This window comes from Ctenocephalides felis, unplaced genomic scaffold (genome assembly GCF_003426905.1).
Source record: "Ctenocephalides felis isolate EL2017-DRISC unplaced genomic scaffold, ASM342690v1 CF-g0.4_SCAFFOLD_01604, whole genome shotgun sequence".
NCBI lineage: Eukaryota > Metazoa > Arthropoda > Insecta > Siphonaptera > Pulicidae > Ctenocephalides > Ctenocephalides felis.
Genome location: NW_020537758.1, coordinates 59,509,639 through 59,525,223, shown reverse-complemented (window position 1 = coordinate 59,525,223; position 15,585 = coordinate 59,509,639). Strand labels below are relative to the sequence as shown.

Genomic DNA, 15,585 nt, shown 5'->3' with positions numbered 1-15,585 from the left:
AAAAGCAACGTGTAATTGTTTTGATTGTACAATAAATGCAAGAAAGATATAAACTATTTAATTTTTCAGCACTGGTAAAGGAAATGCTGTAAAGGAATATTATACATTAGAGTGTCTGTTGTTTATATTAAGGAATATAAACCTCTCTCATCCTGTATATGTGCGACAAGCGGCTGTTAGTATCATATCTATTCTATTTTAATGACATTTATGAACTCGTATAACAATTCGACCTCTTTAGGCTGAAAATATTCTTGCTGTACGTCGTCCAGACAGAAAGGAATTATTAGCTTACCTAAATGGAGAGACAGCCACATGTGCATCCATTGACAAAAGCGCTCCTCTTGAAATTCCGACACAAGTAAGATGTTTATTTGTTTTTGCTACATTTACATTATATTTATTCCAGTTTTATGAGGATATTTTTTAACACTAGATATACCATAATACCTATTTCTACCAATACCAGTCAAAATACTGGTCTCTGAGAAAACATACTTATTGTGTTTTTAAGTTGAACAAAACTAATTACAGCTATTAAATAAACTTATAGATATTGTCAAATAACAAAATTTATTGATTTTTAATAGTTTTTACAGTACTTTAGCACAATACTCAATAAAAGTGTACGACAGCACCCACTTATTTGTGCAAAAAAGTTACAGCTAACAACGTGTTTTTAGATTTTAATTTCAATGCCATAAGAATAATTGAAAAATAATATTGATTAAGTTTCATTACTACAAATTCGCTTAGAGGGGTTTATTTTTCTTCTTCTACATCAGATGTCAGTCAGAATTTTATGCAAATTTATAAAGTTTCTTTGGCATTTACTAGCCAAATATGCTTCTGGCCTTTGTTGGAAAATGCAATTTCTTCCAAAACCGCGCTTTTTTCTATAAATTTGGCCTGAGTATGTATCCGAAAGCTCTTTGAACTTGTAATCTACCTGCAAAACCTATTTCCCTTTACTACAAGTCTTGTCCAAATAGTTTTGTCCAAACTAATTTTAGTTTCCTGATTTGGTGCATTACTTCCAAATTCGTCTTCAGAATTGAAAGAAAGTGACTCGCATCGTCTCATATGTTTGTTTGTGATATTTATCCATTTACTAACGTACTTGATCCATCTGTATTGTCTTTATCACGAAATTTTCCCATCTCTATAGTCGATAATAGCACTTCCTTGTGGATTGATTTGTTTATCTAAAAATTCACCGTCACTATCATATATTTCAAATCCTAGGTCCAAACATTTCAGAGATCTACTGGTTGTATTTTCCAAACAAGCTAAAAAAACATTCTTTCCATTCTTTTTTCCAAGACTGACAATCGCTATAAAAATAAGTCGGAACCATGACAGTTTTTTCGTTTATCGTATTTTTTTTACTCAAGCACATATTTTTGCAAATATCTGAATGCACGCGAATGTTACTTACTTGTATCAGGGTACAAAAAGAATAAATAATTATACTTGAAAATCACTTTGAATAAAATTTTATTTAGCGTGTTGAACGAACTTGAAACAATTGTTTTGTTGGTCAAAATCTAGTAATAGTTCAGCAATCTGCATGTTTACGATGTAAAAAAGAATAAAGAATAAATAATATACATTGTCGTCGATAAGAGAGTAGGCGATAAACGCATACGATCTATGTCTATTATTATTTCGATTATTTCATCAAACATTTTCTATAGAAACTTGCACCAGTCATTTTGACTGGTGCTGCTATAAGTAGCAGTAACACAATTTATTTTTGTTACTAATATGTATAAAGTAACTTTGAATGCATAAAATGATTTCTATACGTATAACTTAAAAAGTCGTAACTTCATTTCACAAAACAAATGTTATATATAATGGGAATTTTGAATTGAAAGTGCCCAACCAGTCATTTTGACTGGCGCTGTATATCTAGTATTAAAAACATTCTCAAGTGATAATTACTTTTTTCATAAAAAACTTTACTTATTGAAAATTAGTAATATTACATATGTTATTTTTTATACAGTTTGTCTCTAACTTGCGCCATTAAAATTTATAATATTGCATAAGTGAGATATTTCAAGTTTAGTATCACATTAATTACTTTTTATTATCCTTCTCGTCTGACTTAAGTATTTTGATAAATCTATAATAAATTAATATATTGACTATGAAGGGAACCCTCAAGTTTACTCTTCCAGGATTTTAATGAAACTTTGCATGGTGATAAAGTTGATAGTCAAACCGAAACTTTTAAAATATTATAGGCCTTTGAGAAGCAGTTTAATTATGAAAATTAATTAAAGTGGCAAAAACTAGATTGCGCATAATAGTGTTCCTTATCGATATATATCCTCATAGCTGTGCTCGTTAAGGCTCTCGCTCCTAAGTTTGCATTTGGATTTGTGGATAAGAGAGTTGAAAGTAACCCAGTTCGAATCTAAACAGCTTATAATTCATTTTTTGTTTTTTTTTTTAAAACTTATTTTTAAGTCCAGCTGTTGAATATTTATTTAGGTGTTCTTGTACTGCTATACCTTGTTTACTATGGTGAAATTTTCTTATTGATGTATTCTGCAGAAAAGAAGTTTGTACTTCAAAGTAAAATGTTGTGTGTTTGCAAATGTATCATTTTTAATGTGAAAAATTCAGTTAATATTATTGGCAGTAGTGAGACTGTCTCTGCATATAAGTTTTCTCTCATAAAAGATGTGGATATCGCTAATGAATGAAAAATGATAAAATATGCTATGTAGTCTCATTACTACTATAGCGCACCAGTTGGTATTTGGAGACTTAATTGTTTGATACAGTTATATTTTCCATTCCAATCACTGCCATATAATTCCATTTGTTCACATATTCACTGAATTGTAGTATTAAATTTTCATGACATTGTAGAATACTTTTAAATCAATCGAACAAGGGCAGGCACACATCCATATCTTGTTGTGCAACACTTCTGTAATTTAATAAATAATTTAATAGTATGTTGGACATCATTTGGTAAATTGTCATCTGAAAGTTTATACGACATGAGAAATGGATTAAACTTGGTTTCCAGTAGTCATGGAATTTATATCAACATTAGCATTTTATACTTAAATAATCCTTCTGGCAAGATTTCAGCAATTACGCTTAACTAAATATTTTTAGTTAAATTAATTAATTATAAAAATGGACAGTCGGTTTTCAGGCCTGAAACATTTTCCAACATATACTCTTATCAAAATGTAGTATATTGCAATCTTTTCAAGAATTATTTATTAGTCTTCTGTGAACGTCGATGTGTTTTTAAATAATTTATTTATTACTCTTATGAATTTTTAAAATTATAATATATATATACTTATAACTTCAGATTTATATTATCTATTATAACATCAATACACATTTTTGAGATTTTTTCATAAATATCTGATTTTTGACACACTCTAGTTTATTTAAATATATTAGAATATATTTGTTCCTTTTTGAATTGTCCAAAAATATTTGACTGTCAATTTATATTTGTACAATTGATGACAAATGTAATATAATATTTTGATTTTAAATTATGCAGCGTTTAATTTTCTTAAAATTCATAATTGTCATAACTTATTGAAATATCTGAAATTTTAATATTTTGAAAATAGAGAGGGATTTATAATATTGCCAATATCCTAAGTTGGATATATTAGAATATATTTCTTTTTGAATTAGACAAAACATTGATTCTATGAACTATCAACAATTGGTTTATTATAATTTTGTTTATGTCGAAGAAAAATCCATAATTAAACGACGATAATTAAACGACGAATTATATCTAAATATTAATTTTATTTTTTTTATCAATTAGTAATTATTTTAAGTCAGCAATGAATAAATTATATAAAATTTAAATTTATATTTTTGGCAAAATCGACGCAGAAAATTGTCGAAATAAATATTTTTTTACATAAATATCTAATTTTTCATTCATTTGCATTCAATTTATCTCAAATTAGTGAATGTTAAATTAATATAAACAATATGTATTGTATGCACTAAAATTTGAAGTGTCAAAATTTTTTGGGCGTTTTATGACAAATGTAATATAAAGCCTATATATACTCTTCTCTTATCTATGATAAAGCCCGTATTACACGACCCTTGTTCATAGACCTTACACTACGCGGACTGCTGATCGAACGCAAAATAAGTGTTAAAAGATAGAAGGGAACCGTGATGTCACTTAGTGAACGAGCATTGCCGACAATCGTGTAACACTCCCGTCAATGCTATATGTCACGTGCTTAACCTAAAATTAAATCTTGGCTTGAAATTGTTGAATGGTTGTGAAGAAAAAAATCAGGCAAAAAATGGAAAATGAGGTCGCGCGCGCCCACCTTGTTGCCGACATTCTGGATTTGCAAGTTAGAACGTGCTTTATTTTTGTGGATGGATCATTGACTTATATCAGTAAGCCCGAATCTAGCATGGTTGTTAGATTTTTATATATGATGAACCACAAGTCAAAATATTGCTTTCCTAGTGCTTCGATCTAACGAATCCATCATCCACAAAAATAACGTACGTTCTAACTTGCAAATCCAGCATGAGGGCAACATGCAGGGCGCGTGTGACGTCATTTTCTTTTTTGACAGCAAACATTGTGAAGTCCAAAAGCGCAGCAAAACTAGTGGTGCATAGTGCAGGTGAATTTTATCCATATTCAGAAAGCATGCTAAAGTCCAAAAGCACAGCTAAATTAGTGGTGCATAGTGCAGGTGTTTTTTTATCAACCATCTTTTAGAGCTTAGAAAACTGGTAGTAAATTATTGTCAACACCTGTTAAAGCACAGTGCATATAACAATAATAATAAATGAAAGTGTTCATTGCTTCCAGATTCTGCGTCTCGACTTTTATTTCGCTGTTTTTTTCTCTTCTCGCATAAGTCATCAATCATAAATAATTCTTTTCAGTCCTTTTTATCTTTGACTACGTTGTGTAACAGGCACTCTTTAGTCGGACGGGTACGATTCAGTTTCCTTTTCAGGATCGTGCTCAGTAGAGTCCTTTCTTTGCCCATTCTTCTCAGGACTTCATTTTTTATCTTGTCTGTCCATTTTATCTTCTCTATTTGGTGCTGGACCACAAAACCCTCCTGGTAGTTAGCTTGTCAGTAGCGTTTTCTCTTCTTCCTATATGCCGCCTTGGCGCTTGCAATTCTTTTCCTGGTCTAATTCGTGCAGTGTCCATCTCTGGTCAGGATGCTTTCCGAGTATTTGAAATGATCCAAGACTTCTAATTCTCGATTTCCTACTGTTATCCTAGGGGAATTATCTCGGGTTTCGTGATTTTCATCACTTTCGACTTGCCTATGTTGATTTCCATTCCGTATTTTCTACCCACTTTGACAATTCTGCTCATCATGCAGCTTGGATTGGATTTTCGATATCACCACTAGATTTTCTTCCATCGATCGAAAAATTTCCAGTGTCTTCGAGTGCCTGTTTGACGAGCCATTCTCCATACAGGTTGAATATGATCGGATGCAGCATCTTTGCCGCGTTCCTCTACCTATTTCAACACTGTTTGTATCTTCCTAGTTCACTAACCTTAAATTTCTGTCCAATATACGAATTCTGCATCAGCCTGCGGTCTGTGAAATTATGTGATATACGAAGAAATGATACCAACAGAATAAGAAATTATAACCCTTAACAAAGGAACTGTTGCAAATGTTAAACCTAAGAACTTCAATAATTTAGTTAACCTCTACTTAAAACAAACGATTTTCTATAAAAAAAATTATACACTAGCGACATCTATTTTTCAACTGGGCCCTATTCCTTCTCATTCCTATTTGATATTGCATGACTCACCAAAATGACCTTCAGTCGTTCAGTCGAGTACAGTTCTTAAGACACTTGCATTTAGTAAAGAACAACAAGTTGGAAGAGTTAACACATTATGTTATTTTAAATATTCATATCTTAAATTTTAAATTATAATACACTGACGATGAGACAAATCTTATGATAACGATTTCATCTTATGCGAATGATAACTACACCATCTAGAATTCTGTTATCATAACATTATACTTTGCTTGTTTATATGTAAAATACACCTGATTGCACAGCAAATAGAAAAACATTTTCATAATTTTCAATACCAAGAACAAGCATAAGAGAGCGTTATTGAACATCATAAGTCACTTTAATAATCTCATTTTTGTTTTAATTCAGGTCAAACGTCCTTTGGAATCAACTGGAAATGACGCGCTATCAAAGAAAGCTAGATATGAGAACCCGCATGTTCAGAAGGTGCGTGAGCAGCTTGCCGCCAGATTGGAAGCTCAAAAGGAAACCTCAGTGGCTGTTGACAATATCAAGTAATTATTATAATTTTTAGGGTAAGTTATAGTAATCGCAAAAAATCGAAAATGAAATTTTTTATATATCTTTACGTTTCAAAGGTTTCTGAACATTTTGGCATACCTTAAAAAATGGATGTGTGTGTGTGTGGATACAAATTTCCGTCAATTTCGGGAATACGGATCAACTGATTTGAATAATTTAAAAAACATTCGATTTGTATAGATAAGGTGACGTGCTGAATAGTTTTTGGCATAGGCAGGTCTAGCCATTTTGAAGATACGGGCCAAAAAGGATCAAAAATGGTAATTCAATTCTTGAGAACACGAAGCGTCCGATTTGAATAATTCAAAAACATTTTATTTATATTGACTAAACGAACAACTGTTCAAGTTTTTGGAAAGGCAGGTCTAGCGGTTGTGGACTCTCAATGAAAATAAGTTAAAAAAATGCCATTTGGCGGTTAAAAATGTTTATTGGACATATGTGCATCAAATTATTAGATATTTTATAGAGATTTTAATAATGTGTTCACATTTTGTGTAATTTTTTTGGATTCTATAGCAAACAAATGTCCTCGACATTTTCGACAGTATGAAATAACCGATTTGAAAATTAAAAAAAAAATCGATTCGTATTGATAAAGAGGCGCGCTGATTAGTTTTTAGGCATATCTGTTTATGTCAATACTAAAATATTTTTTGAATCATTCAAATTGCGTGCCTCGTTACCTCAAAAACTGAAATACCATCCTTGGCACTTTTTTCCCGGTATCTTCGAAACTGTTGGACCTGTCTTCGCTAAAAACTAATCAGCACTCCCCATCAATAGGAATAGAATGTTTTTTGAATTATTCAAATCGGTTGATTCGTGCGCCAGAAATCGTGGTCGAAAACTTGTATCCAAACATACATACAAACGCACACACAAACATCCATTCATTCTTTCTAAGATATTCCAAAATGTTCAGAAACCTTTAAAACGTAAAGATATGCAAAAATTTTCATTTTCGATTTTTTTGCGATTACTATAACTTACCCTACGGGAAGTTAAAAATTGGAAAAGATGCCTTTATTGAAGATACTTCTAAATTTTTTTTTGAAAACTGGAATTGAAATTTTTCTTTTAAAAATTGTGAAATATCTTGAAAGTTTTTGAAACCTATTTATTTCTTGAATGTTTTTGATCCAGACTGTCCATTCTGATTTTCGACAGCCAAATGGCATTTCTAGATGTCCGATGTGGAATGTTTTTTGAATAATTCAAATCGTACACTCTCACACAAACCTAATTGCAATTTTTTGCACTCTTTATACTTCGTATCAAATATTTCGTATTTGTAATTTTCGTATCTTCGAAACTGCTGGACTAACCTCACCAAAAACTAATCAGCACGTCTCCTTATCAATGCTTTTTGAACAGTTTAAATCCTTTGAGTGGTACTCACGTCGACGAAAAATTGTATCCACACATGCATACAGGTACACACACATATACACATACACCCTTCCATTTTTTAAGGTATGCCAAAATGTTCAGAAACCTCTGAAACATAAATATATGCAAAAATTTTCGATGATTACTATAACTTTACCCTGAAATTATATGTATGGTCTTGTGTGTTCGTGTGTGTATGCGGACACATTTTTTTGTCGGCGATTTTGAGAGCACAGCCCAAGGGGTCAAAGTTAAGGCCGAAAAGCGATTTTTTGATATTATTTGATATTGTTTTCTGAGAAAACTATTCAATCTATTGATTAACAGCTATGGTTTAAAAATAATTACGAGTAAAAATATTTATTTAAAAAAAGTTACTGCAGATCTCCGAAGGCTTCTCTCGAAAAACACGTTTTGCGGTGACCACTTTATCTCTGAAGTAAATCATCTGAAATAAAAAACCAAACAGATTAAAGTAATGATAAATCTAGTAATTAATCGAAGGAATAAGCAAAATAATATTTTTGGTGGTTTCTTAAAAAAAACATTTTATTTCGAAATTTTTACCTTAACTTGTTTATAAAAACAAAAAACATTTATTCGATCAGAAAATCGATTAATTACTCAAAAATATATATTTAAGAAGCTCGTGTTAAAATTCTAGACCAATCGGTTGAGCCGTTTTCGAGTTATGTTGGTCACCGATTTTGAAAACACAATTTCGAGAAAAACACCTTTAGCTTTAAAGTTTGGAAAGCAAATTACATGGGATATTTTTTTTTTCAACTAAAACATGGAGTCGTCTATTTCAGGCTCATATGAGAGATCTTATATGAGACTTAAATATATGTACATTCAGAAAAAAAAACTATTTTTGGAAAATCCTATTTATATATAATCCCTTAACCGATTTGAATTATTCAAAAACATTCGATTCCTATTGCTCGGTGGACGTGCAGATTAGGTTTTGCCGAAGTCGTTCCAAAAATAGGTGGCAACACTAGTCAGAAATGGCAATTCAGTTTTTGAGAGAACGGAGCGGCAGATTTGAGTGATTCAAAAAACATTTTACTTGCATCAACGGAATGAAGAATTGACTAAATATTCGGGTGCAGCTGTTTCAGAGTTCCAGAAAAAAACGCAATTTTTTTGGTCGAAAATGATCAATGCGATCATGATCATGTGCAAATCAAATTATCGCATATTTTATAGGAATTTTATTAGTAATTTACTAATTATTCATTTTCATTTATATTTGTTTCCGTACCAAATTTTTAGTTTTTAAAGTTCATGGTTGAATCAAATGTCTATGACATTTTCGATCGACTGAATGATTCAAAAAATATTCGGTCTATACTTCTATAGGGAGGGACTGAGTGACGTACTGTTTAGTTTTTGCTGCAGGCTGCGATGCAGGTTTTGAGAGAATTGATTATCTGATTAGAGTGATTCAAAAAACATTTGCTTGTGTTGACATTGTGAAGTAATGATTATTTTTTGAGAAATCAGTCCAACATTTAAAATAAAAGTTTTGTCAAAGTTGAAAGTATACAATTTTTGAAAGTGTTCTAAATTTTCAATTTTTAAGTTTACAAAAAACGTAATAATCACTCATAAATTTTATGGCACTGATAATAATCTATTTCAGAATATTTAAAACAATGTTTGAACTTTTAATTATTATGATTATTTTATTCCTCGATTCCATTTATCTGATTATTTTTATTCCTCGAATGTTCAATTAGGATTCGGTGTTCCAGTAATTTGATTCAGGACACTGTGCGATGTACTCAGGGCCGGATTTAGAAATTTGGCGCTCCGGGGCACTGACAAAAATGCCGCCCCATGCCTGAAATTTTACGAATTTTCGAACTTTTTAAAGCAATCGCGCTGCTTCAGCTGCGTAGGGACAAAATATAGGAGCGCGTAAGCGTCGCGTCGCAGTCTAACGGATAAACAATGTTACAGAACGCATATAAATATAAACAACATTTATACTTATTATTAAAATACCTTTAAAATATCTGATAATTTGATGTGCATATGTCTTATGATCACTTTTGTTCACCAAATGTTTCTTTTTCAATTTTTTTGAAACATCGAAACCGCTAAACCTGCATCCCATAAATTCAAGCAGTTATTTATTCTGTAAATTGTTTTGAATTATATTAGACGTTTCTTTTCTCAAAAACTGAATTATCATTTTTGGCATTTTTGCCCGTATCTTCAAAACAGTTGGACCTGCCTTGGCCAATAACTAATAAGCACGTCTCCTTATCAATAGGAATTGAATCATTTAAATCGGTTGATCCGTGTTCTCGAAATCGACTTGAATAATTAAAAAATATTAGATTTGTATTGATGGGGAGACGTGCTGATTAGTTATTGGCCAAGGCAGGTCTAACTGTTTTGAAGATACTGTTTCGGCACAGGCAATTACGAAAAATGGTAATTGAGTTTCGATATTTCTTCTCTAAAACAGCTACGCAGCGCGATTGCTTTGCAAAAAGTTCATAATTTTCAAAAAATTTCAAAATACAAAAAATGTGTTTTAAAAGTCATTTTTTTTCATTTTCCAAAAATTTTAAAGCTCTTTATAAAATGTAATTTACAGTGCGGGATGTTTCAATTATTTGTCTTAAGGCACAACGCTATGCGTCATTAGTTTAAATTTTTTTTTCGACGCTATAAACTTGGAAGTGCACAAATTCGTCATTTTAAGAGGGCTGGAGAACTGAAGAAAATATTTTTCTTAAACTTTCAGCTTGTTTACGGATCTTTATATTAGCCAAATTGCCAAATTGCCAAATTGCCAAATTTGATGACTTATTAACCAATTTAATAATTTACGTTCGGAGAGAGAGGCAAGGCAAAATAATAAATTTTAATAGTCAGTTATTTCAAACCAAATTTTGCATTGCAATCGTATTATGTTTTGTTGATTATATTTCTTGAAATAAAAAATGTTTATAAAAAAGGTGATTATATTGCATAGAATTTTTTTCTCACTATCCAAATTTTGCCGCCCCCAAAAATTTGCCGCCCTGGGCAGTAGCCCCGATTGCCCCTATTGTAAATCCAGCACTGGATGTAGTACTACTATTTTAACCACTATGTTTTATTTGCTAGATCTCTGTCTGAGACTATGTCTGTTGAACGCATCGCTGCAATCAAAGCAAAGAGATTGGCGAAGAAACGCACAACTATAAAAACTAAGGACGATACGGATACATTAGGAGTAACAAATGACTATCGAGTCATATTGGAGTACGATGTAGATTCAACTAAAGATATTATTAGTCGCGAAAGGCAATGGAGAACAAGAACTACAATTCTTCAGTCGACGGGAAAGGTGAGAATCATCGTTTTTTTACATACGCAGCATGTTAATTGATTTCCTTTAGAGTAGTAGAAAATGAAAACTTGTGCATACGTTTATGTTTTAACGTTTTCTGAACGTTTTGGCATGCATTATCAAAAATAAATGTACGCGTGAATGTATGTAGTATTAATGTATATATAATGTAAAAGGTGGTCAAATCGAGCAAAAGTGAATTTTTTTAAAATTTTGAATTATTTTTACACATTTTTTACTTTGAATCGAGTAAAAGTAATCTTCCAAACTGAATTTATGGCTTTTTCAGTTGGTTACACTTCGAGTGCCGGACCCCGCATAACTCTTCTCAATATTCAAAGAATATGTTTGTGTATGATATTTAACGGTCAGGCGCATGTGTGACATTTATATACAATGAGGCCATTAATTATTTATTCAATCTAATAAATATTTTTATAGATAATATTTTGACATTATTTGACATATTTATACAATAGAATCACTAATTAAAGATAAATTTGTTCCGAGAAATTTGAAATTGAGTGCATGATGTATAAACTATTTTATAATAAATACCGGTATTAATACCTCCGAAAAATTAGGCGGTATACCGGTATTGCATTCCCTAAGGCGTTTTTCGCATGCATCCCATTCAAAGTAGGACCCGGCCCTGTATATATCTATATATATATATATATATATATATATATATATATATATATATATATATATATATATATATGGACGCCCAAACTACTGGACCGATTTTAAATTTTATTGGCTCATCGTGTGCATATATATCCAACTTAGGTTATAGGAAATTTTGAAAAGTAAATTCAAAATACAAATATATAATTTTTATAAATTTCTCAAAATTTTGACAGAAAATGGCCAAAAAAAACAAAACACTAAAATGACAAATGTTAAAATTTAAGGAAAATTCAAGAAAAAAGATTTATGATTTTTGAACAAAAAATTTGACGGTTCAAAAAATATAAGTCAAAAGCATGTACATATATAGATATACCCAACATTTATATCCAAATTAGATGAAATTCTATATTCAAAATCACAATTTATAGTTTTAAATCTAATTAAAAATCAATGTTTATAAATTTGAATAAATGCTGACATGAAAATCGTCAAATGTCATTTGTCAATATTTATGAAAATAATTATATAAATAGATTTACAATTTATTAAATAAATTTAATAATATAAATAAATAATATTTATTTGATTAGCTTACCAAATTATTTCGGATACCAAAACTTCATCAAAACCTTATAGATCAGAGATCACAATAAAAAAGCTACATATTGAATTTAAAATTAATCATAAACAAAAATTTGACATTTCACAAAAAAAATGTTTAACGACTTCAATAAGAAACAAATAAATTAATTATTCTGACAGTTCAAAAAAAAAATGAATTTTTAACGACTTCAATAAGATACAAATAAATTAATTATTCCAAGTTATGTTATAGGCAATATTGGCAATCAAATTATAGATATAAATTATATCATATTATATTAAATTTCGAACCAAAAAGGAAATATTTTGGCATTTAAAAATTTAGTGCATATTGGATATATGAAATTGATATTCAATATTTTTAAATTAAATGCAAAAGTAAAAAATCTGATATTTATATAAAAATTATATATTTAGATAATGGTACTGCGATGATTCAGACTAAAATCTAATTTATTCATTGATTAAAAATATTTCAATATTTGACATAAATAAAATGAAAATAAACAAAGCACTATGATGCGTTCGAATTAATTATCAAAATGTAAAGAAAGGGTATGGGCGTGTTTCCATACAGAATTGGCCCCACCCTGGTATTTAAATAATTTTGATGCCATTTTATAGGTATTTTTGAGAAAATCCGATATACCAAATTTCAAATCCGTAGCTCATCAATTGGCCGAGATATCATTGAAAATGTGTGAAAGTGGCCCCTTTTTTCAAAGTCGTTTTTTGTCGCAACGGTTAAAGATATCAGAAAACAAATAACGGGATTATATTCATATCGATGTCTACTATATTTTTAATAACAAATATTGTTTAGTAATTATTTTTTAGTGCAGGTAAAAGTGAAATTAATTTTTCGTTTTGAATTTTCAGGTAGTGCGGTTGTTTGGACTAATTTTTAATTAGCATCATTAGAACGGCTATTCAATTTTCTTTTAGCGTGCAGAATTTTGTTTTATTTCATGTGGTAGAACACATTCAAAATTAGAAAAAACCTGAGCAAGTACACGCTCGCGCTCATATAGCACCCGCGTAAGTCGTCTCTCATTCGCAACGACTAGCAACAGCATTGCTCGCCGCGCGCCTTGATAAATTAAAACATTTTTAATAAAACACAGTATATATACATTTATATTTTGAATAATTATATATTTATATGTATATGTATAATAATAACTATATTTTTATATAATTAAATATATATTATTTATATATTGCACAAGTATATTATATGATTTAATCATCATTAATAATTTATCAATTAATTATTACTTATTAATTAATTATTAATTATTATTTATTGATATTAATTATTAATACCACTAAATAAATAAAAATAGATTAATAAAAAATATACATAATAATAGTATATCGGTATATGATTACTATTCATGCTACAGCGCAATGTATACAAATGCAAGTAGACTAAGTTAGTCATAAATATATTAAATAATATCTTGAAGTTTTTTTTAAATTAGATAATATATAAGAATATATTGAATAGAATATCTCAATCTATAAATACTCATAATAATTATTGAACTACTGCACTATTGTGTATCATCCTTAATTAAAATATTTGAAATTTTGCCCACAAAAACCACACATAAGATAACAAAATACAGACTGCATAAAACTAATATAATTTTGGAATTTAACTAATCACGAAGTTTTTGATAATTATTAAATAAATAATGCTCTTTTTAATTTTTGTGTGCTCTACACCTTTGTACCATTTGATTTTGCACTTTTCTTGTATTTTAGTGTCAATTCAATTTTATATAATTTAGTTATCACCACAATGCAATATATAATTATAATGCCGCGAAATTTCAAATATTTCAATTAAGGATGATACACAATAGTGCAGTAGTTCAATAATTATTATGAGTATTTATAGATTGAGATATTCTATTCAATATATTCTTATATATTATCTTATTTAAAAAAAAACTTCAAGATATTATTTAATTATATTTATGACTAACTTAGTCTACTTGCATTTGCATACATTGCGCTGTAGCATGAATAGTAATCATATACCGATATACTATTATTATGTATATTTTTTATCAATCTATTTTTTATTTATTTAGTGGTACTAATAATTAATATCAATAAATAATAATTAATAATTAATTAATAAGTAATAATTAATTGATAAATTATTAATGATGATTAAATCATATAATATACTTGTGCAATATATAATATATATTTAATTATATAAAAATATAGTTATTATTATACATATACATATAAATATATAATTATTCAAAATATAAATGTATATATATATATATATTGTGTTTTATTAAAAATGTTTTAATTTATCAAGACGCGCGGCGAGCAATGCTGTTGCTAGTCGTTGCGAATGAGAGACGACTTACGCGGGTGCTATATGAGCGCGAGCGTGTACTTGCTCAGGTTTTTTCTAATTTTGAATGTGTTCTACCACATGAAATAAAACAAAATTTTGCACACTAATAAAAAATTGAATACCCGTTCTAATGATGCTAATTAAAAATTAGTCCAAACAACCGCACTACCCGAAAATTCAAAGCGAAAAATTATTTTCACTTTTTCCTCCACTAAAAAATAATTACTAAACAATATTTGTTATTAAAAATATAGTAGACATCGATATGAATATAATCCCGTTATTTGTTTTCTGATATCTTTCACCGTTGCGACAAAAAACGACTTTGAAAAAAAGGGCCACTTTCACACATTTTCAATGATATCTCGGCCAAATGATGAGCTACGGATTTGAAATTTGGTATATCGGATTTTCTCGAAAATACCTATAAAATGGCATCAAAATTATTTAAATACCAGGGTGGGGCCAATTCTGTATGGAAACACGCCCATACCCTTTGTGTAATAAAAATATAACATTATTATTAATATATCATGTATATTATAAGAACTTCTGCAATGCGGCAAAATATTTTTGATGGCAAAACAGCGTTTGCCGGGTCAGCTAGTAACCCCTTAAATGGAATAGTACAATCTGAAAGTATCATTGCAATCTGACAATACAGTCGGTCAAGTAAGAGCGTGGCCGACTTTAACGGCAGTTAATGAAAGATTTCGGTCTAATTCTTTCGTGAGTCAATAAAGTGAAGCTTTGTCCTTGATGCATTGTCAAAAAAGGTTTAGTTGCAGTTGATCTTTTGAGAAAAAATTACATTAACGCCATGAGTGCTAAGTTACGC

General features: G+C 29.7%; 1 protein-coding gene across 1 annotated transcript in view; it reads left to right on the top strand.

The window, feature by feature from the left end:
* The window catches only part of LOC113372237 (parafibromin), a 36,514-nt gene that overhangs the window by 324 nt on the left and 20,605 nt on the right, over positions 1–15,585 (top strand). Inside the window, exons 2-5 of the mRNA XM_026612562.1 lie at positions 70–175; positions 242–361; positions 6,202–6,347; positions 10,897–11,119. Coding sequence (XP_026468347.1) covers positions 70–175; positions 242–361; positions 6,202–6,347; positions 10,897–11,119 — 595 coding nt within the window. The remainder of the gene's footprint in view (positions 1–69; positions 176–241; positions 362–6,201; positions 6,348–10,896; positions 11,120–15,585) is intronic.